The sequence below is a fragment of the Narcine bancroftii genome, chromosome 10, assembly GCF_036971445.1.
Source record: "Narcine bancroftii isolate sNarBan1 chromosome 10, sNarBan1.hap1, whole genome shotgun sequence".
NCBI classification, from domain to species: domain Eukaryota; kingdom Metazoa; phylum Chordata; class Chondrichthyes; order Torpediniformes; family Narcinidae; genus Narcine; species Narcine bancroftii.
In genome coordinates, this window is record NC_091478.1 from 49,045,675 (window position 1) to 49,068,495 (window position 22,821).

Here is a 22,821-nt window from a genome sequence, read left to right on the forward strand (position 1 = left end):
CTTGCGACCCACCGTTGGTGATTGGCTGGATCGGCTGGTTTTGCTGCAGTGTCTTCAATGAGTATGGTTTGTTCTGCCCTGCGCACCAACTAGCTCTTTTGCAATCAGTTGCTGGCGATTGCATGGTATAGCCTGTGTTATAGTGGCCTATGTGAACAGCCTGTTGACTTCTCGTGCAGCCCGCTCGATTGACGTGTTCTAACAGCATCTTCTGTGTCGGCCTGTGGTAATGGCCGTGGGCTGCTACAGTATACCATTTTGGATACTGTTGAGTTCGACGACCTACAGGCTTAAGTCACACAACCAGATCTCTAGCAGGAAGTCTGATCCTGTGGTAAAGAAGGGAAAGGAGGAGAAGTGGAGAGCTGAAGTAATAGAAGATTCCATAGTTAGGGGGGAGCAGATAGGAGGTTTTGTGGAGAATATCGTATAATCTGGATAGTATGTTGTGAGGGTCCGACATATCTCAGATTGAATTCATGGCATTCTCAAGAGGGAAGGTGAGCATCAGGATGCTTTGAATGTGGTGGAAATGTTCTCAAGTGCATCTATTCTAGGAATAGGAATCTATTCTAGTATTCTAGGAAAGGCAGACAAGATTAGAGCATGGATTGGCATGATTTCGTAATTTCTTACGACATTATGGCCATCAGTGAAACTTGGCGTCAGGAGGGGCAGGATAGGCAGCTCAAATTTCCAGCCTTCCATTGATTTAGACGTGATAGAATGGGGGTGTGCAGGGGGAGGGTGAATGAAGCGATGAGGAGTGGCATTGCTTCTCAGGGAAAATATCACAAATGTGCTCAGGCAGGACAGACCAGGGGGCTCCTCTTCTGAGGCTATATGGATGGAACTGATTAACAGAAAAGGTATTAAAGATTGTCCAATAGTCAGTGAGAATTAGGGATCAAATCTGTAGAGAGAAAGCAGATAGCTGCAGGAAAAGTAAGGTTGTGGTAGAAGGAGATTTTTAACTTTCCATATATTGACTAGGACTCCCAAACTGAAAAAGGGCTTGATGGTTTGGAGTTTTTCAAATGTGTTCATGAAATTTTCACAATCAATATTTAGAGGTACCAACTAGTGAAAGTGCAATACTGGATCTCATATTAGGGAACGAGACAGGACAGATGACAGAAGTATGTGTAGGGAAATATTTTAGGTACAGTGATCATAATTCTAAATTGGAGAAAGTATAATTTTGTGGAAATGAGAAAAGATATAGAATGGGTATTTTGAAATATGTTGTTTTCCTGCAAATATCTGTGAGTAAGTGGAGACTTTCAAAAGTGATATTTTGAGAGTACAGAATTTGTCAGTTCCAGTAAGGATTAAAGGTAAGGTCAGAAGGTATAGGGAACCTTGTTTTTTTGATGGATATTGGGGATCTGGTTAGGAAGAAGTGAGAAGTTCATAACAGGTATAGGCAACATAAATGAGGAAGTTAAGGAGTGTAACAATTTAAGAAATTTTTCAAGAAAGAAATCAGGAAGGCTAAATGAAGACACAAGGTTGCTTTGGCAGACAATGTGAAGGTAAGTCCTACGGGTATCTATAGGTAAATTGAGAACAAAATTGAGAACAAAGTTGGTCCCCTTAAAATTCAGAGTTTTCGGCTTTGTATGGAGCCAAAAGAGATGGGGAGATCGTAAATGTTATTTTTGTCATCAGTATTCACTCAGGGAAAATCACAGAGTCATGGGAAGCAAGGAAAACAAGCAGTGAAGTAATCGAACCAATACATATTACAGAGGGGGAAGTGATTGCTGTCTTGAGGGAGGCTAGCGCAAAAATTACAGGGGCTCAACAGAAGTGTATTCCAATTAAATCCCAGGAATGTAGGAGTGTGGGCACTCAAATTTGGACAACTAAATAAACAAAGGAAAATGTCGGGAGTCTCATGGAGCTCATGGAGCTCAGGGAGTGAACACGTTTTGGTTTTTGCTCCATAAAATATACTATTTTTAACCTGTATCCACCTTTGAACTAACTTCACAGAAGTCAGAAAGATCTTTATTATTTCTCTATTTATACTTGAGTCTGAAAATTTTGAAGAAATGACTAAAGGAAAAGCTACACGAGCTAAAACCCGGGCAGAAGAAGGTGACGGCCGAGAGAAGAAACAACCAGACATTAAACTAAGTGAGATGACCTTCAATGACTTTTTGAAATTTTTTCGTGATGAATTCAAAGATGTTTGTCGCAAAAAAGACCTAGCTGAACTTCATACAGCTTTAATTGCCTCAGAAGTTGAAACCAAAAAACAACATATCTTAATTGCAGCTCTTCAGACTGAAGTACAACAAAAAGAGATTAGACTGGCTGAGGTCGAACAGAAACTTTCCAAAGCAATTAAACAGCTAGAAGCGCTCCAGCTGAAAAGCATTGATTCAGAGAACCGTTCCAGAAGACAAAATATTCGTTTGGTTGGAATTCCTGAAGGCATTGAGAAAGGAGATCTCCTGACGTTTTTTGCTGAGCTATTAAAAGAAGCATACCCATCCGAATTCCCTGCTGATCCACCGCTACTCGATAGAGTACATCGTATCTGGAACCAAAATGCTGAAGCTTCTAAACCCAGAGTGGTGATGGTTCGTATGCACTACGTGAGTACAAAGGATAGATTGATTCGTACAGCCAGAAGACTTGGAAATGTGACTGTTCGTGGCTTTAGTCTAAGAGCCTATGAAGATTTTAGTCAGGAGGTAGTACAGGCTCGAAGACTGTTTAAAGATCTGATGTCCGAATGTTTTGAGAAGAAACTGAAACCTGCGCTCCTGTATCCTGCGAGGCTCAGAATTTCTCCGGAGAACCAAGCTCGTCAAATATTCGACTCCGTGTCTGCAGCACGGAACTACCTGTTGGCTAATTTCCCGTCTAGCGCGACCTCTCAGCCCGAGTGACCAATAAAAATTGCGGTAAATATCGGTCTTTTTCAGGTTAATAGTCAGACTCTGATTTCTGACCATTCGAAAAGTAACAGATCATTGTAGCTCTAATTATCCTGTTCATCTCTAACACATTTTTATATATTTTTTTTCTCCTCTGTGAGAAATTTTTTAATATATAAGTGTATGTTTAATTTTATATTAATCTATACTAATAATATGATTATATTCTTTACTATTTTATTTTTGAGTTACAGAAAATGGCGATTATTTTATTTTTTGTTTATTAAAACTTTTTGCGGTTTTTTTTACATTCGCCATTTTCTCTTTGTCTTTCTCCATAAAATCCTTCTTATAAGTTTAGGTGGTGGATCTTACCTTAATATTAGGAGCTGCCGTCTGAAGACATGGGGGTAGGTTTAGTGCTATTTCTTCTTTTTTCTCTGATCGCTCTCTGGTCAGATGGGGGGCTTTTTGGGTGGGGGGTGGGTTTTGTTTTTCTTTCAGGGGTTTTTATGTTTCATTTTCTTTCATTTTTTCTTAATTTTTTTTTAGAACTACAGATATGGCTGATGCGTCGTCATTTCCTGTCCTTCCTTATATCTTAATTCTTCTTCCAGGCGCATGGGTACCTGCTTTGGTTAACCCTTTATATACTGGAGGGTTGACCTAAGTAATGGATCAAAACATTAATTTTGTCTCTTGGAATGCTAATGGTTTAAACCACCTGTTTAAAAGGAGGAAGGTCTTTAAAGTATTCCAGAGACTGAAAGCACAGATTATTTTTTTACAGGAGACTCATGTGAGGAAGGAGGATAATCTGCATTTTTTTAAATCTTGGAAAGGCCCACAATTTCATGCCAACTCATGCTCTAAGACTCGAGGTGTATCTATTTTTATTGATCCCTCTATTACATTTGTTCAACATGACATCACTGTAGACCCTAACGGCAGATTTTTATTGGTTATTGGGTTATTATTCAATATTAAGGTTGTCATGGTTAATGTTTATGCCCCGAATGTAGATCACCCTGAGTTTTTTAGATCTTTGTTTACTATTTTACCCAATCTAAATGAATATCATTTAATAATGGGTGGGAATTTTAACTGTTGTTTGAATACCCTGCTAGATAGGTCGAAACCTTCACAGTTCCTACCGAATAAATCGGCTACATATATTAACTCTTTCCTTACTAACTCCGGAGCTGTTGATATTTGGAGATTTCTTCACCCGACAGATAAAGCGTTTTCCTTTTTTTCTCATGTATGCCATTCATACTCGAGAATTGATCACTTTTTTATTGATTCACATTTTATTTCACTTGTAACTGCTTGTAAGTATGACATTATAGCCATTTCAGATCACTCTCCATTACAACTCTCTCTTAAATTCAAAGACTCTGTTTCTACTATTAAGCACTGGCGTTTTGATGTTACATTATTGCAAGATTTAGACTTTGTTAAATTTATGAAAGAACAAATTAACTTTTTTTTCAACAAATTACACTATGGAAATTTCTTATGCAATATATTGTGGGATACATTCAAGGCTTATATTCGTGGTCAAATTATTTCTTACTCAGTAGCTTTGAAGAAATGCATCAAAAACAAGACTCATCTATTGGTTGAGAAGATTAAAGACATTGACAAGAAATATGTGACTGATCCTACTGAAGAACTTTACAAACAGAGAATTGAACTGCAGATGGAATATAATTTGTTACTTACATCTTCGATTGAAAACCAGCTAATTAGATCTAAATCTGATTTTTATGTGCATAGTGAGAAATCGGGTAAACTGTTGGCTAATCAACTGAAGAATATTTCAGTTAGACGCCAAATTGTGGAGATTCGCAAACAGAATGGAGAACTGACTGTTAACCAGGAAGAGATAAATCAATCTTTTCCAAAATTTTTATACATCCTTATATAGTTCAGAATCCCCTCAAGACCTTAGTAATATGTTTAATTTTTTAGAACATTTGAAACTCCCAAAAGGATTACCTCAAGATAACTTAGAATTAAGTAAACCCATTACAGATTCTGAGATCAATAATACTATTTCCTCACTGAATTCGGGGAAAGCACCAGGTCCTGATGGATATTCTGTGGAATTTTATAAAGCTTTTTCTTCTACTCTCTCTCTCCCTGGCTTATTAAGATGTTTGATGAATCTATCACATTGGGTAAACTACCACAATCATTTTACAGAGCTACGATTTCTCTAATCTTGAAAAAAAATAAAGACCCGACCGAATGTTCTTCTTATAGACCAATTTCTTTGTTGAATGTTGATTCTAAGATCTTCTCTAAAATTCTAGTGACAAGGCTAGAGAAGATATTACCATATATTATCTCTGAAGACCAGACTGGATTCATTAAAAATCGTTATTTCTCCTTTAATATTAGAAGATTGATGAATATTATTTACACCCCTTCACATAAGTCCTCAGAATGTGTTATTTCATTAGATGCTGAGAAGGCCTTCGATAGAGTAGAATGGTCTTATTTATTTACAGTTCTTGAAAAATTTAATTTTAGTCCAATATTTATATCTTGGATTAAACTTCTTTATAATTCCCCAGTTGCCTCGGTTTTTACTAATACCCAAAGATCGCTATATTTTCGATTATTTCGGGGCACCAGGCAAGGGTGCCGCCTTAGCCCTTTATTATTTAACTTAGCTTTAGAACCTTTGGCAATTGCTATCAGAGAAGCACCCAATATTACTGGTATTATTCGTTGCAGGGATATTCATAAAGTATCACTATATGCAGATGATTTATTGCTATATATTTCCAATCCTGAAAATTCTATTCCTGCAGTTTTATCTTTATTAGCCCAGTTTAGTAATTTTTCGGGATATAAACTGAACTTAAATAAAAGTGAATTATTCCCTTTTAATGGATGGGTTCCTATTTATGATAGTTTGCCTTTTAAAATAGCTAGAGACCATTTTATATATTTAGGGATTAAGATTACTAAAAAACATAAAGATTTGTTTAGGACTAATTTTTTCCCTCTATTGGACCTGATCGGTAGTTTACGTACCAATTGGTCACCATTATCCCTATCTATGATAGGCCGAATTAATGCTATTAAGATGATGATCTTACCTAAATTTTTATATATATTCCAAGCTATACCTATTTTTGTTCCTAAATCTTTTTTTGATAAGGTCGATTCTAAATTGTCTTCATATATCTGGCAAAACAAGAATCCTAGATTGCGAAAAAAATATTTACAGAAATCTAAACTGGAGGGAGGATTGGCATTACCCAACTTTAGAATTTATTATTGGGCAATTAATATTAGTTACTTAAGGTATTGGTTGAATTATTCAGAATTATCTCTAAATCCCCATTGGGTAAATTTAGAAATTAAACTGGTACAAAATTTCTCAATTAGTTCTATTTTGGGAGCTGCTCTCCCTTTTACTCTTACTAAACTATATAAACTAAATGATAATCCAATGGCTATACATACACTATGTATATGGTTTCAATTCCGGAGATTTTTTGGCCTAAGTCATTTTATCTTGGAAACCCCTATTGTACTAAATTTCTTTTTTCATCCCTCTCTAATTGATCAAGCTTATTTATTCTGGAAAGTTAAAGGTATAACATGCTTTTCGGATTTATTCTTGGATAACTCTTTCATGTCATTTGAACAATTATCCATGAAATATGATTTACTTAGATCTCATTTCTTTTGATATTTGCAGATTAGGAGTTTCTTAGTTTCGACTTTACCCTCTTTTCCCAATCGGGAGACTACGACCGTTTTAGAGGATATACTATATTCAAAATTCCCTCCAAAAGGTGTGATATCTAAATTATATAATATAATTACAAAAATAAATTCTGGGACTTTTGGAAAGTTTAAAAATGATTGGGAAAGAGAACTCAACCTTCATATTTCCAATGAAAATTGGAATAAAATTCTGCGACTGGTAAACTCCTCTTCTCTATGTGCAAAACATTCACTGATACAGTTTAAAGTTGTTCATAGAGCTCATATGTCTAAAGATAAACTCCATCGTTTTTATTTTCATATCGATCCTATATGTGATAAATGTCAATTGGAAATAGCTTCCCTTACACATATGTTTTGGTCCTGTCCCTCTTTACAGAATTATTGGAAGGAAATTTTTTCCATTATATCTACCGTTTTGAATATTGATTTACAACCACATCCCATTACTGCAATTTTTGGATTACCTATGATAGATTTGACTTATTTATCTCTTCCTGCGGATCATATGATTGCTTTTCTTACACTAATGGCTAGAAGATCTATACTATTGAATTGGAAAGAGGTTAATCCTCCCACTGTTTTCCAATGGTTTACCCAAACTATACTATGTTTAAATTTAGAGAAAATTAGAAATTCTGTCTATGAATCCCCTTCTAGGTTTGAGTTAACCTGGCGACCATTTATTCAATATTTTCATTTGTGGTGAGTTGATCTGGCTCTGTTTTCTTTTTATGATTATATATGATAATTGGGCTGTTAGATGAGATCAGAGTGATCGGCGTGATTTAGCTATATCGGTAGGTTTTTTTTAAAGTTTTTAATTCAGATTTGTTTTTTCTTCCTTTTTGGGGTTTGTTTTTTTTTCTCTCTTTTTTATATATTTTTATTAATTATATCATTTTTTTTAGAGATAGTTCATACTCTAAACTGATCTAAAAAAAATTTTATGATATATTTTTATTCTGCAATATTATTGTTTAATATCTCTGTATTAATTCATTATTTACTATGTATTTTTCATATCTCTTTGAACTGTATATGTTTATAAATTATAATAATAATAAAAAGATTGGAAAAGAAAGAAAAGGAAAATGTCAAAGTAAAACTCCCTGAGCACAAAATCGCCAAGAGCGGTGGGAAACCTGAAGATTAGGAATTTTAAAAAAATATAACAAAGAACCACAAGACAGAAAATACAGGGATGGAAAGTGAACTATTAAAAATATACCGCAAAATATAAAAATGGAAAGTAAAAGTTTTTTTTAATAACTATATCAAGCGGAAAAGGCTGGCTAAATTGAATGGAAGTGTCTTGGAGGATTAGAAGGGGGAACTGAAACGGGTAATGAGGAAATGGCTGAAGCTTTAAATGACATTTTTTGTCGGTCTTCACATGTGTACCATGCCAAAGACAGAGGTTATGCATGCTAGGTGGTGAGGCCTGGATACAATAGTGATCATTAAAGAAAGATACTGAGCAAACTGCTTGCCTACAGAGAGATGCCCCTGCTCCTGACGGAATGCATCCCAGGATACTTAAAGGAATGACAGATTCAGTATTCAGATTCAGATTTCAGATTGATTGTCAGAGTACATGCATGGTATCACATACAACTCTGATATTCTTTTTCCTGCGGGTGCAGCAGAATCACCATTAATTGGTAGTGCTATGAAAAATATACAACACATACATGTAAACATACATGTAAACTGCAAACAGATGACGAATGTAAATAAACTGCAAAACAGAGAGAATAAAAAATAAAATCAATAAAGTGCCCAAGAATCCTTAAATGAAAATTTAATTGAGTTTGTCATTGAGAGGTCTAATGGTGGAGGGGTAACAGTAGTTGCTGAACCTGGTGGTGTGAGTCTGGTGGCGCCTGTACCTCTTTCCTGAAGGCAGCAGCGATAACAGTGTGTGCTGTGTGATGTGGGTCTTTGATGATTGCTGCTGCTCTCCAATGGCAGCGTTTCCTGGCCTGTGTCCACTAGCTTTTGGAGACCTTTATGCTGAGGGGTATTGGTGTTCCCTACCAGACGGTCAGCACACATACCCCAACACATCTGTAGAAATTTACCAGAGTTTTTTGTGTTATACTAGCCTCTACAAACTCTGAGGAAATTAGAGGTGTTGACATGCTTTCTTCATGATGCCATTGGTGTGTTGGGTGCTGGAGAAATAGTCCGAGATAATGACTCCCAAGAACGTAAATTTGCTCACCCTCTCCACATCCGATTCCTCCAATGATCACTGGATTATATGGCTCTGGCCTTCCCTTCCTGAAGTCAACAATCAACTCCTTAGATTTGGTGACATTGACTGCAAGGTTGTTATTGGTGCACCATTCATCCAAGTTTTCAACCTCCATCCTGTCTGCTGACTTTCTTTATTCAACCCACTACTGCAGTAATATTGGTAAATTTGCAAATGGTGCTATTGTCATAGCGAGCAACACAGTCGTAGGTGTAATGTAAGAAGAGAAGTGACAGAATTTATAGTTTATGCATTGGTGATAATTTACTGATATTCTCTGGACTCTGGGCAAGTCCCACCGGATTGGAAGACAGCGAATGTCGCGCTATCCTCCAATCACTCTGGACTTGGTCAGACTCCAGAGAACGTACGTAGAACAAAGGCAGGTAACAAAAGGTCAATTAGTTTAACATCTGCAGTTGGGAATGTGCCATCATTAGGAAGGAATGGAGAGCCATCTATCATGAATGGAAACCATCAGGAAGATGCAGCATTGCTTCAGTTGAGGGAAGCCTTATTTGACAAACCTACTGGAATTATTTCAGGATATGAAGTGTGCAGTAGATAAAGGGGAAGAGGTGGACATTATTTATTTGGATTTTCAGAAGGTGTTCTATACAGAGCTGCATAAAATCCTTATCCATAAGATAAGTGTTTCCCAATAGAAAGCAGAAAGTTTGGAGACATTGGCGTTTTTTTTTTCTAGCTGGCAATCAGTGGTGAATGATGTTACTGTTACTGGGCCCGCAACTGTTCACAATATACATTAATAATCTGGAAGAGGGTACTGTGTGCAGTGCATCAAAGTTTGCTGATAATACTAAATTGAGTGGTAAAGCAAATTGAGCAGAGGAGAGGAAGAGTCTGCAGAGAGATATAGATAAGTTAAGTGAGTGGGCAATGGTCTGGTAGATGGAGTACAAAAATGTTGGCAAATGTGAGGTTATCCGCCTTAGAAGGAAAAAAGAGAAGATCAGATTATTACTTACATAGGCAGCAATTTCAGCATGCTGCTGTGCAGAAGGACTTTGGGGTGCTGGTGCATGAATCACAAAAGGTTGGATTGAAGGAGCAGCAGACTATCAGAAAGGCAAATGGAACGTTGGCTTCAGTGTTAGATAGATTGTGTTAGGATCGCGGAGGTTATGCTACAACTGTACACGGTTCTAGTGAGGCCGTAGTACGAGTTATGGCCACCTTACTTGCCCTTGGAGGTGGTACAGAGGAGGCTCACTAGATTGATTCTAGAGATAACGGGGTTAGCTGATGAGGAGAAATTGAATCGCTTGGGACTGTAATCGCTGGAGTGCAGATTAATAAGAATGGATCTTATAGAAACAATGTTATTAAAGGAACAGATAAGATGGAGGTAGGTACGTTTTTTTCCACTGATAGGTGAGACATGAACTAACAGGCACAACCTCAAGTTTCAGGGTAATAGAGTTAAGACAGATAAGGAGGAACTGCTTCTCCAAGAATGGTGATTCTTTGGAATTCTCTGCTCATGGTAGAAGTGGAGGAAACCTCAATTACATATTTAAGACATGATTTTTCCCAGTAGAGAAGTTAAGGGATATGGGAAAAAGGCACAGGTGGCGCTGAGTCTATCATCAAATCGGTAATTGAATGAATTTCTTATGTACTATCAATAATATATCTGTAGTTAAAGCAAAAATGCCCTTTTACTTGAAAATCTGTGATGTATCCAGATGGCTGAAGAACCCAAGAACAGAACTAGGACCATCATTGCAATAAAAAGGATGTTCGCAAAACAATGCTCCAACCTGTCATTATTTGGATCAAAAATTGTTCGACTCTTTTTCAGTTCTTAATCTTTAAATATTAGTTTGAATGGATATTTAATTACATTTTTGAATTCTTCTCTGAACTTTCTCTGTGTTGCCGCATAAATACACGTGTTAGTACAACAACTCAGGAGACCCAACATAAATCCCGTTTCCTGTATACAGAAGCCCATTGCATTCTCACTGTTCGAAAATCTTACGTATTTCACATTAATTACATGAGTTGCCCATAATACGATAAAACTACCCGAAATACTAAAGAGTAAAATGATGGATTTTCTCCGACTATGAATCTCGGAATCACGCTGTTTTGCTTCATTCGTCCTATTTCGGATTCTTTTGCGGGCTTTGTTGGCTGCTAAAATGTGTCTGACAGTCAGTGCATTTAGCAATAGCATCAAGAAGAACGGGACGCAAGGGTTATAGATACGTTGAAACCAGTCAAAGGTTAACCATGAATATTCAATAGAAAATCTTAACTTAACATTACAAAACCAAGGTATTTTGTTAACAATGTACAGAGGCTCATATGCAAAATACCAGGGAATATTTTTCACAATGCTTGCGCTACATACGCTTCCAATAATAACAGCCGCCATTTTTTTGGTGCAATATTTTGACTTCCACTTCGGGCAACAAATAGCTACAAATCTATTGAAGGTAAATGCAACGGTTAACCAGACAGAGATGTCAATAGTTGCATAGTTTAAGGCTAGCTTTAGGCAGCAGACTGGAGTGATGGAGAGAAACAGGACGGGAAAATAAATAGTACTGATGCGATTCAATATCACCGCCGTGACGAGAACCAGGAAATCTGCCGCAGCCATGCCCACCAGATACCATGTCATGCAACCGGAAAGTCCGCACTTTTGGCGGGACAGGATCACAATGGTTATCAGGTTACCTGGAAAGAAGTAAAAAAAAATAGACGCATCTAATTATTTAGAGGGCAACAAACGAGACTGGAGTTTCCGACACAAAGATGGAACAGAAAATGACAAGACATGGCACATGATGAAAAAATAAAAGTACGAACCGGAATTAATTTCGAGTTTGACAATGCAACCAGGGAAAGCAGAAACTGTGAGCAAAGTTAAAAGGAGGCTGAGTCACCAACACAAACATTTTAGCAGTAAACGCTCTGTGTGAACAATGGGTATAAAGATAATAAAGAAATTGGGTGCTATTCAAATGAATAATAAGGGGATGGGGTGTTGCGGAGGTTGGGGGTGGGGATGCAATCGAAAAGACAAAATCGAAGAGGCGTGTATAAGTATTTGTCTTAGTATAATAATGTAACCGAAATTGTTGGCAAGAGTATTTCCAGAGAAAGAAGACGACTGACGACAAACTCAGATGATTTATCTTTAGAAATTTGCTGATTTTTTTAACAAAGGATGTGGGATGCTAACATTGTTCAGTATGATAATACAGGAGAAGCATTGTAATGTCTTGGAAGACAAACCTTCAAAATTAACTGATGCAGCATTTAATCGAAGAGTAATGGATGGTTGATAAGGCTTTTGAGGTGGTGTCTTCACATAAGCATGGTGCCAAGTGAAGGCAAGTGAGGCAGTTAGCATTTGAAGATGTTCAGAAAGTGAATTGTCCAAGGGTAGGTAAATCATGCAGACCAGATTGATTGCACCCTCGGGTTCTGAAAGAAGTAGCTGTGGAATTGTTGAGGATTTGGGCATTATCATTCAGGAATAAATAGATTCTGGTATAGTTTCCTGAAGGGAAAATCTTTTTGACAAACGATTTAGAATTAGTTGAAGAAGTGACAAGCAGCCTCGATAAAGGAAATGCAGTGGATGTTGTGTGCTTAGATTTTCAGAATGCCTTTGATTTGGTGTGCCGCTCATGAGGCTTCTTAACAATAGAAGACCATGGTCCCATGGTCTAATGGGAAATATACTCACCTGGGTAGTAGAGCATTGACCGATTGACAGGAAGCAGAGTTGGAATACAGGGTCCGTTGTCTTGTTGTTTTGCCAGTTGCCAGGAGTCGGGATTGGGGCTTCTTTTTTATGTTGTATATCAACAATTTAATAATGGAATGTATGGCTTTGTGGTCAAGTTTGCAAATGATACAGAAGGGGGTGGAGGAGCAGGTAGTTCTGAGGAAATCGATATGCTGCAGAAGGACAGGCAGATTAGAAGAATGGGCAGAGAAGTGGCAAAAGAAGGGATGTGCTGACGTTGAAGAGGCTTTTCACAAGGATAATTCAGAGAGTGAAAGGTTAATCGGAGATACCACAATGTATTCGATTAAATCGCAAGGAAGGAACCTCTCTATGATATGTCCATTAAGTGATCAACTTTTAGTAAAAGCATCATCTCCTCTCGAATTGAAGAAACAATATATAATGGGCCGAAGTGGCTAAAAAGGAGGTCTGAGAAATACACTTGTTTGAGAACTCACCCTGGAAATGGAATCTCAAAATTTCGTCGCTCAATACACGGATGACAGACAATTTCCATTGTCTCAAGTTGAGATCATGTTGAAATTAGTTCAATCTGTATTATGCATAGATTGGAATTTCTGGAAACATAACTTCACAGTTCTCTTTCTCAGTCACACATTTGCTCATGAACTTACAAGTAATGTGTAATTAAAACCACAAATTCAGCTACGATCATTATTGTCCAAATGTATGTGCATAAGACTTGTGATTTCAGGTTCGGTACAGATGTACCACAAAATAAAAGGGGTAATGAGAAGTATACCGTCATATTAATTGTTTTAGTAATAACCCGATCTAACGTTACAAAGCACTGAATTAAGTTGAAAGCAAACTACTGCAGTGTGCACATGCCTTTCCTGCAAACCAACTAGAGCAAAGTTCTGTATCCAATTAGATGAAGACAGGATAGCTCTTTCGAACACGCTATCTCGAATAGGATCTTACCTGGAACACCAATAACTGCCAGAATGGGGTAGTAAATGGCGTACATTAGACCTGTCATTCGCCCATGCATTTTTGATTCACGCGTATGTTTTCTCCTCGTGCAGTGAATGTAAATCTAACATTGTCTAAAGTCGGTGGCTTTCTTATTATCATTGCTGAAAATCCCCAGTGAGGCAATTACATCGAATGGATCATAAAGAGTGTTACATCGCCACTGTTGATGATTACTTTTAATAGACAACTAAATGTTTCAATGAAATCAAATTACTCGGTTTTCTGTTTAAACCCCCCCCCCCCGCCCCCAGATGTGGAATAGAGCCAAAGAATAAACAAAATCAGCAGTGTGACATTTTTTAGGGTGACCAATGGTTCAGGATTCCATCACGAAATGTGTGGGTGGTGATATGGTGTTGAGGATGTGTGAGGTTCCTAAAGAAATTGCGGACTGTCATGATAGCGTTCTCTTTTAGCGATGTTATTCCATAACAACTGAAACTTCCGAGGAGGCCGAGGAGCATTTTTGACAAATTATATGATTAATCTCTAAAATCTCTAAACTGCTTGGCTGCAGGGGAGGTTACTAAAATATAAAAATGGGTTGTCACTGGCTCTCTGACACAACATTTCTGGATTCAGGAAGAGCTCATTTTCATCGCTAAAGTTGGTATACCACATTTATCATCCAATGATATTCAAAATCGTTGGTTTGGATGAGATGACCATGACTGAGAATTGTGGGAATCCGACTCTGTTTGTACTCGGTAAGTGTCCGAAATAAGGGCAAAGAAACTCATCATATTTATTTACTAAAAGGTAATCGGCCAGACTGTCAAATTTCCCTGTTTTCCGACAATACAAAAATGGGTGACATTGTGAAAATGTGGAACATAATATCACATAATAACACCAACATTTTGCATTAATATTATTTCAACAAACGCAACTTGAAATTCCTTACCTTTTAACATGAAGAGGGTCACAAAGTTTTTTTTTGATCACTTTATTTATAATAGATAATACATGTACATATTTGATCCCATAATATCCCCCTCTCCATCCCCATTCCACCCACCCCTGCCCCCTACTAATCTACCCCAAAAAGAAGAAATAAATGAGGAGAATAGTTAAAATAATACATTTACATGTGTCATAGTTGGGGACCACACCACCCATACATGGAAAAATATTTCAAGAATTAGTATTCATGTAATCTATACACGGGCTCCAAACTTTCTCAAAAAAGAATAACAATTTTGCAGATTATACATAATCTTCTCTAAAGGAGTACATGATATCATCTCGATATGCCATCATTGAATATTGAACTGAATTTCATTCTTCCAAGTAACTGCTAAACATTTCCTAGTTTCCGCTAAAGCCAACCTCAGGTAAGCAATCTGAGATTTATCTAATTTCAATTCTAAACATAATAATTTAATGTCACCCAATGTAAATATTGTAGGGTCTAAATTAATTTTAAATTTAAACATAACTTCCAGAAATTCTTTTGTTTTATTCCAAAAATGTTTGACTGTCTCACATAACCAAACCAAGTGTAAGAAAGTTCCTACTTCCTTATGACATCTCAAAGACAAATCTGAAGTGACATACTTAAACTTCTTTATTTCTCAGGGGTTAAATAGAATTGATGAATAAAATTATAATTAACTAATCTATTTCACACATTCACAATCTTGGTCATACTATCTTCAGATGTTGACATCTAATCTTCCAGGGGGATATTTATCCCCAAATCTCTCTCCCATTTCTCTCTCCCATTTCACTCTTGTTTTATCTACATCTGATTTAGCCTGCAATAAGTTATACATTATTGATATAAAACCCTTCCTACTTCCATCAGTAATTAAAATGGCAAATTTAGATTTTCTCAGAAGACACAAAGTATGCCCAAAACTTTCTAAACAATAAATCTTTAACTTGATATTAGTCCTGCTTCAAATCAATCTTCTACTAATTTTACACCTTTTTGTTCCCATAATCTACTTTTAGATAATTCAGATTACCAAGCACTATCTCTCTTCTAAACCTGACTGCAATAATTCTATTCCCATGTACCTTTGAATATTATGTATATTACAAATATCCTTCACTGACATATAATATCTATTTAGTTCCTCTGCCATCTCTCTGTTACCCATTATAATTTTTTCAGCTTCATTTTCAAATGGCCCTATATGTATCCTTGTCTTTTTATATATTTGAAGAAACTCTTAGTATCCTTTTATTTCATAATGACTTTCTTCATCTCTCTCTCTCTGTAAGATTTTTAAAATTTCATAGTCCTCTGCTTTTCCAATAATTTTTGCTACCCTTTTGCCTTTGATTTAGCTTTAAACTCTCTTGTTAGCCACATCATTTTTTCATTCATAATTTTCATTTTGCTTTTTCCTATGAGATTACCTCTCATTCTTCTATACTGCAATGAATAGAGTCCAAGAGCTGCTAAGCATTCCTCTGTGCTTTCCTGGAATCGTCCTGGTAAATCTCTGTACTCTCTCCAACATTATTATAGGAGGCTCAAACATACACACAGTACTTCAAATGAGGTCCACCCAGTGCCTCATAGAGCCTCATCGACACCTCCTTACTCTTATACACTATTCCCCTTATAACAAATGCCAACATAGCATTCGCCTTCTTTACTGTTGATGCAACCTGGTGCTTAACCTTTAGAATATCCTGCACAAGGACCCCCCCAAGTCTCTTTGCACTTCCGAATTTTGAACTTTCTCCCATTGAAATAATAATATGCCTGTTTATTTCCTCTTCCAAAATTTACAACCGTACTTTTCTCAACATTGTATCTCATCTGCAATTTCTTCTCCTACTATCCTAAGCTATCCAAGTCTCCCTGAAACCTTTTGGATTTTTCAACACTTTCTACTCCATCACCTATCTTGGTGTCATCTGCAAACTTGGCCACAAAACCATTCAATCCATAATCTAAATCATCAATATACATTGTAAAAAGAAGTGACAGCAACATAAACCCCCATGGAAAACCGCTAGTAACCGGCAACCAACCAGAACAGGATCCCTTTATTCCCATTCTTTGCTTTCTGCTTATCAGCCAATGTTCCACCCAACCTAATATCTTACATGAGAATTCCTCAAAATATTCAATAGGTTGGTCAGGCAGGATTTTCCCTTCATGAAACCATGCTGGCTTGGGCTTATGAGGTAACTTTGTCCTTGAGGATCAACTCCAATAACATTCCAACTAGAAACATCAGACTAATAGGCCTATATATTTCCTTTTTCTGCCTCCCTCCTTTTTAAAACAGTGGAACTACATTTGTGACCTTCCAATGCTCTGGAACCATGCCAGGGTCTATTGTTTTCTGGGAAATCAACTCCAATCTCTCTAAAATCTCCAAAGTCACCTCCTTCGGAACTAACGAGGGCACCTCATCCATTCTGCGAGACTTATCTATCTTTAGTCCATTCAGCTTACTAAGCACTATCTCCCTATACTTAATTCTATTCCCTGAGACCTCGGACTATCAGGTTTATTTTATTTAATTCCTATGCCATCTTTTTGTTACCCATTATAATTTATCCATTATAATTTTCATTCGGTCCCTTATCTTTTCATGTCTATCTTTTACTCTATTTATTTTTTAAACACTCAGTATCCTTTCGTTATTTTCCAACTTCCTTTCATAACTCATTTTTTCCTTTCCTAATGACTTTATTTGTCTCTTTCTGTAAGGTTTTAAATGTTTCCCAGTCCTCTGTTTTTCGACTAATTTTGCTTCCTTGCATGTCCTCGATTTTGCTTTTGTTTTAGCCTTAACCTCTCTTGTTAGCCATTGTTCTATTCATCATTTTCCTTTGTCTTGGAATATATCTATCCTTTAGAAAAAACCAAATAGTGAACGTACCTGACATAGATCTAAAGAGATCCTAAATATGGTTGAAAAGTTCTAAAAATGTTGGTCCAATACTTTTGCACATTAGGTCAAGTCCAAAACATATGAAACAAAAAGGTATCATTTGTCTCAGATACTATAATATACTATATACTATTATATATAATAATATATAATATACTATAATTTGTCTCAGATACTAATACTATAATAAATTTGAGCAACTTTGACTTTGGAGAAATATACACGATGTACGACTTTGAATTTCTATGCCTGACATATGATGATGAATTGTAAATCAAACCCAAAATGGAAGTCTGTTCTTCTGAGAAAGAGATATTCAGATCATTCACCCATTCATTTTTAATTCCACAAAGAAATTGCTTTCATATTCAATAATTTATATTATAAAGCAGGAATCATGCCTTTATGAGTAAATTGTATCTCGAAGAGTTCAACCATAAAATTTGGGTCAAGAAGAGTAGGAAATGTTAAAATCTTAGAATGAACAAAATATCGAATTTTATAGTGTCTGAAGTAATGTCTATTTGATAGGTTAAATATCGTCTCCAATTGTTTTTTTTAAACTTTATTTAAAATTTTATGACATGAATAAAATAAAAATTACATTTAAAGAAATAATAAAAAACTCCACAGATGTAACCCTATCCTGCAAATGTGCTGATATTAAAAAATAATCAATTCTAGAAAAAGAATTATGTCGCGAGGCAAAAAAAGAAAAATCTTTCTCTGTAGGATTAACTCTTCGCCAAATATCAATTAAATTCAAATCTGCCATCATATTAATCACTTGGATTGCCATCTTAGACTTCTTAATTACTCTTGAGTACTTATCCAATAAAGGCTCCAACACCACATTCAAATCTCCCTCAACATCACTTTAGAGTTCGATTGTCCAAGTAATAAAGACATATCCACAAAAGCTGTATCCTCAACATTAGGAGCATAAACATCAAGCAAAGTCCATGCCTCATTAAAGATTGTACAATTTAATTTTAATAATCTTCCACCATTTTTCTCTTCACTCTGTAACTAAAATGGTAGATTCTTATGTACCAAAATTGCCACACCTTTTGCCTTAGAATTAAACGAAGAATAAAAAACGTGCCCAACTCATTCACGTTTGAGTTTCAAATGTTCCTTATCTATTAAATGAGTTTCCTTTGCCATTGCGACCACCGTTCCTTCCATTTCTTCCAGAAATCAAATTCCCTTCTTGCAGCTCTGCCCTCTTTGGAGACCGGGACTACGTCGTTCCTGGAATTGCGTAATTGGTAAAGACTGAGCAAAATCCATAGCTTCTTTAGGATTATCAAAGAACTTTGGTTGATATCCATCCTGAAAAATCTTCAGTACCGCAGGGTATCTAAATGTTGCCTTATATCCTTTTTTCCACAATAATTCTTTCACAGAATTAAATTCATGTCGTTGAAACATAATTTCCTGACTCAAATCCGGATAGAAGAAAACACGATTACTCTGAACCATCAAAGGAGATTTGTTTTGCTGTCCATTTCTAATAGCCATACGTAAAATAGTCTCTCTATCACAGTAATTTAAACAGCAAACCAGAACAGGTCTTGGATTCTGTCCTGAAAAAGGTCTTCTTCTCAAAGCTCTATGAACCCATTCCAATATTAAACCTTCAGAAAACTTATCTTGTCCCAACACTTGTGGAATCCATTCAGTGAAAAATTTTCTTGGATCTGGCCCTTCTATGCCTTCTGGCAAGCTGACAATTTTCACATTATTCCGTCTGGATTGGTTCTCCAAATAATCAACCGTTTTTGCTAAATTTTTATTCTGAATCTGTAACGTTTCAATTGTTTTATTCACATCTTGCAATTGATCTTGTACATCAGATAATCCTTGATCACACATCTTTCAATAGTTTCAACTTTAAAAGCTCCATAATCAGCCATCTTTTGAGTATTGACATCCACCAATGCATTAATCTTAGAAGTAAGATTATTCATAGAATCACCTAAATGCATCATTGAAGAAAATATCTTATGTTCAAGACGCTTGAAAAATATATCAACATCAGTAGATCCAGACATGGTGGGATCCTGCTGTTCTTGTGGAATCAGAGGACCTTCTATCCCTTCTTTTAATTTAGTAGCTTTTCTTGCAGTTTGACTCCGTGTAAGAGCCCCTGCCACAGACCCCCCAGAAGTATCAGGAGGCTGATGATCAGGGTTATCTTTGATCCAAACCTCCTTTAAAAACTTCGTTACATCAGTATCTGGAAGAGCTGATATAACTGGTGGTATAGCAGTCAAATAACAACTCTTTAACTCTCCAACTGGTGGCGCCCCAGCTAATTCAGCAGTCAAAGTCTCAGTAGACGTTGTTTGAAATACTGGCATCCGGCCAGCCCTTTGTTCTAAAGGCAGCTGAAAACGACCTTCAGAAAGACTTACGGAATCAGAATGGAGCTCCCAGGCCAAATTCTTTGCTTGTTTTCCTGGATCCATTTCACGCTGAGTCGTGGCTTTTTGTAAACAAGCAGGCTCAGATAATTTCGGAAAATATAATTTTTTAACAATCTGTTGATGTTTCCTTTTACTTTTTTTTAACAAATGTACCATTAGGTATTAATTCAACATCTCATACTATTTATAAACTTTTTAAAAAAGTTTTAACGGGCACTTAAAGACAAAACAATAAGTTAGAGTCAGGAGAGGACTGGAAGGCATGTCTGTTCCTTACGCCATCTTGCCACGCCCCGTCTCCAATTGTTGAAGAGATATTAAAATGTTGTTATATAAAAAGATCTTTAAAAATATTAATATTTTTAAATGCCATTCTTGAAAACGAGCATCTAAATTAGATGGTTTTAATAAATAATTAGATAATATAGTCCAAATAATTCCAATTATAAATGTTATTTATAAATATTATAGACATAAATACAATTTTACTTTGTAATCAAAGGCAGGTTATAGCATTCTCCACTTTATTAGCAAGATGAACAATTCTGTAAAATGGAAAGGTTAGTTCCCACAGACACTTAATCAATGGATATTTGATATTCTGCTCTTCCATCCCTCCATCTAGCATACTTTTCCAGTCAATCTGGGCCAGTTCCTTTCCCATACCATTAAAATTCTCTTTGTTCCACTGAAATATTGACATCCCTTTTCAAATATTAGACTGAACTCTATCAAGTCATAGAGTTCCTAAGGTTCCTACTTCCTAAGGTTTCCATTATGTTTAATTCACTAATCACCTCAGGTTAATTACACATCACCTAATCCAATGCTGCCAATACCCTGGTCAGCTCATTGACAAGTTGCTCCAAAAAGCCATCCTATAGGCATTTTACAAACTCTCTCTCCTGAGATCTACTACCTTCTTGTCTTTCCCAATTCCCTTTCATGTTAAAATCCCCTATTATTATTTTGAAATTCTCCTTCTGACACACTTTTTCTGCTTTTAGGTATAGCTCATAGTTCTGTTGTTTGGGGACTAGTATATAACTGGCAATAGGGTCCTTTTACTCTCGCCATTTTTTAACATCCTATAAGAATTCTGCCATATCTGACCCTTTGTCCCTTATTTCTAGTGATTTAATATCATTTCTTCCCATCAGGGCCACGCTACCCCCTCTACATACCTGCCTATCATTCCTATACACTGTGTACCCTTGGTCATTCATCTTCTAATCACATCCATCATTAAGCCATATCTCGGCGATGGCCACAATGGCATATCTTTCAATCTGTAGCCATCCAGCAAAGTCATTTACTTTATTTCTAATGCTCTATGCATTTGGGTACAGCACAGCTAGATCAGTATCTGTTACCGATTTCTCTGTATTTCCATTTGTTAATTATCCTGTCTTTTCACCTGCCTTTCATTTCTTTGTCTTCTTTGCTGCTTATTATTTTGGACATTTTTCTATTTTCCTCCTTCTCGACCGTAACAAAATGGTTCCCTTCTACCTTAATCTCTGCACTCACATTCTGATTCCCATCCCCCAGTCAAACTAGTCTAAATCCTCTCCGACAGCTCTAGCAAGCCTTCCAGGATATTGATCACCCTCCAGTTCAGGTGTAGTTAATCCTTTTTGTTGGGGTCAGAAGTGACCCCAATGATCCACAAATCTGAACACCTGCCCCCTGCACCAATTCTTCAGACACATGTTCCTAGTCTCTCTGGCATATTGCACAGGCAGCAGTCCTAAGATTACCACATTTGAGGCCTAGCTTTTCAACTTCCTTCCTATCTCCCTGTATTCCCTCTTCAAGACCTTATCCCTTCTCCTCCCTATGTCATTGATCCACACGTGGACTACGATATCTAGCTGCTCGTCCTTCCCCTCCAGAATGCTATGAACTCGATCAGAGACATCCTGACCCTGGCATCTGGGAGGAAATATACCATCCATATGGTAAATCAGATGCCATTAGAGGGTCAGTTCCAAGTAAGTATGAAGACAAATAAAGGTATACAAAACCTCGTGCACTAGAGCTGGATGGTAGGAGATCCATTGTACCACCGAGGTCGCCAGATAATATTTTAACCATAAAGACTGAGATGAATGATTTGTATGGGTTGTGGCATGGGAATTGGCCACATGTTAGGAGTTGGATCCGGTCCTTCCATACCTTCTGGTAAACCAACAATTTTTATATTATTCCGTCTAGATTGATTTTCTAAATAATCAACCTTTTTCATCAGATTCTTATTCTGAATTTGTAAATCTTCAATTGTTTTATTTACTTCTTGCATTTGTTCCTGTACTATATCCATTTCATGATCAACATCTTCAAATTTTTCTTTCACTTCAAGCTTGAAAGCTCCATAATCAGCCATCTGTTTAGTGATAGTTTCCGTCAAAACCTTAAGCTCAGTATTAGTTTGAACTACAACTCTGGATAATTGCATCATTGTAAGATATATCTTGGTTTCAAAATTCTGAAAATACATATCCATTTGAGTAGATTCAACTACAATAGGCTCCTGCCGTTTCTGTTTCACTGAAGGATCTTCTATTTCTTCCCCCATTTTAACTTTAGCAGTTTTTCTTATAGTTTGGCTGTGTGTAGAAACCCCTGCCACAGCCTCCTCAGCAGTATCTGGAGGTCTGTGGCTAGGGATATTCTTACCCCATATTTTATCAAATACTTCTTGTAAATCGGGTTTTAGTAAAGTCTCCTTTGTTAATAATACATCTTGCAGCACTGGTGCTTTATCCAAGATTAAATCTCCACTCCCTGTCGGATTTTCAGCAGACAGCGTCTCAGCTGGTTGTAGGAGTAAAGGTTCATTCATAATATTTAC

General features: G+C 36.6%; 1 protein-coding gene across 1 annotated transcript; it reads right to left on the bottom strand.

Moving 5' to 3' along the window:
- Positions 1–10,729: 10,729 nt before the first annotated feature.
- LOC138743807 (probable G-protein coupled receptor 139) lies at positions 10,730–22,545 on the bottom strand. Its single transcript, XM_069899410.1, has 2 exons — positions 22,146–22,545; positions 10,730–11,610 (listed from the first exon to the last, which is right to left on the bottom strand). Exons 1-2 carry the CDS (start codon positions 22,543–22,545, stop codon positions 10,730–10,732), a joined length of 1,281 nt encoding a protein of 426 aa, XP_069755511.1.
- Positions 22,546–22,821: the final 276 nt, after the last annotated feature.

Coding starts and splice junctions, on each gene's coding strand:
- LOC138743807 (XM_069899410.1), bottom strand. CDS start 22,545: ATGGGGGAAGAAATAGAAGATCCTTCAGTGAAACAGAAACGGCAGGAG. Junction 11,611..22,145: donor AATTGTTGGTTTACCAGAAG/GTATGGAAGGAC, acceptor ACTTCTTTCCAG/GTAACCTGATAACCATTGTG.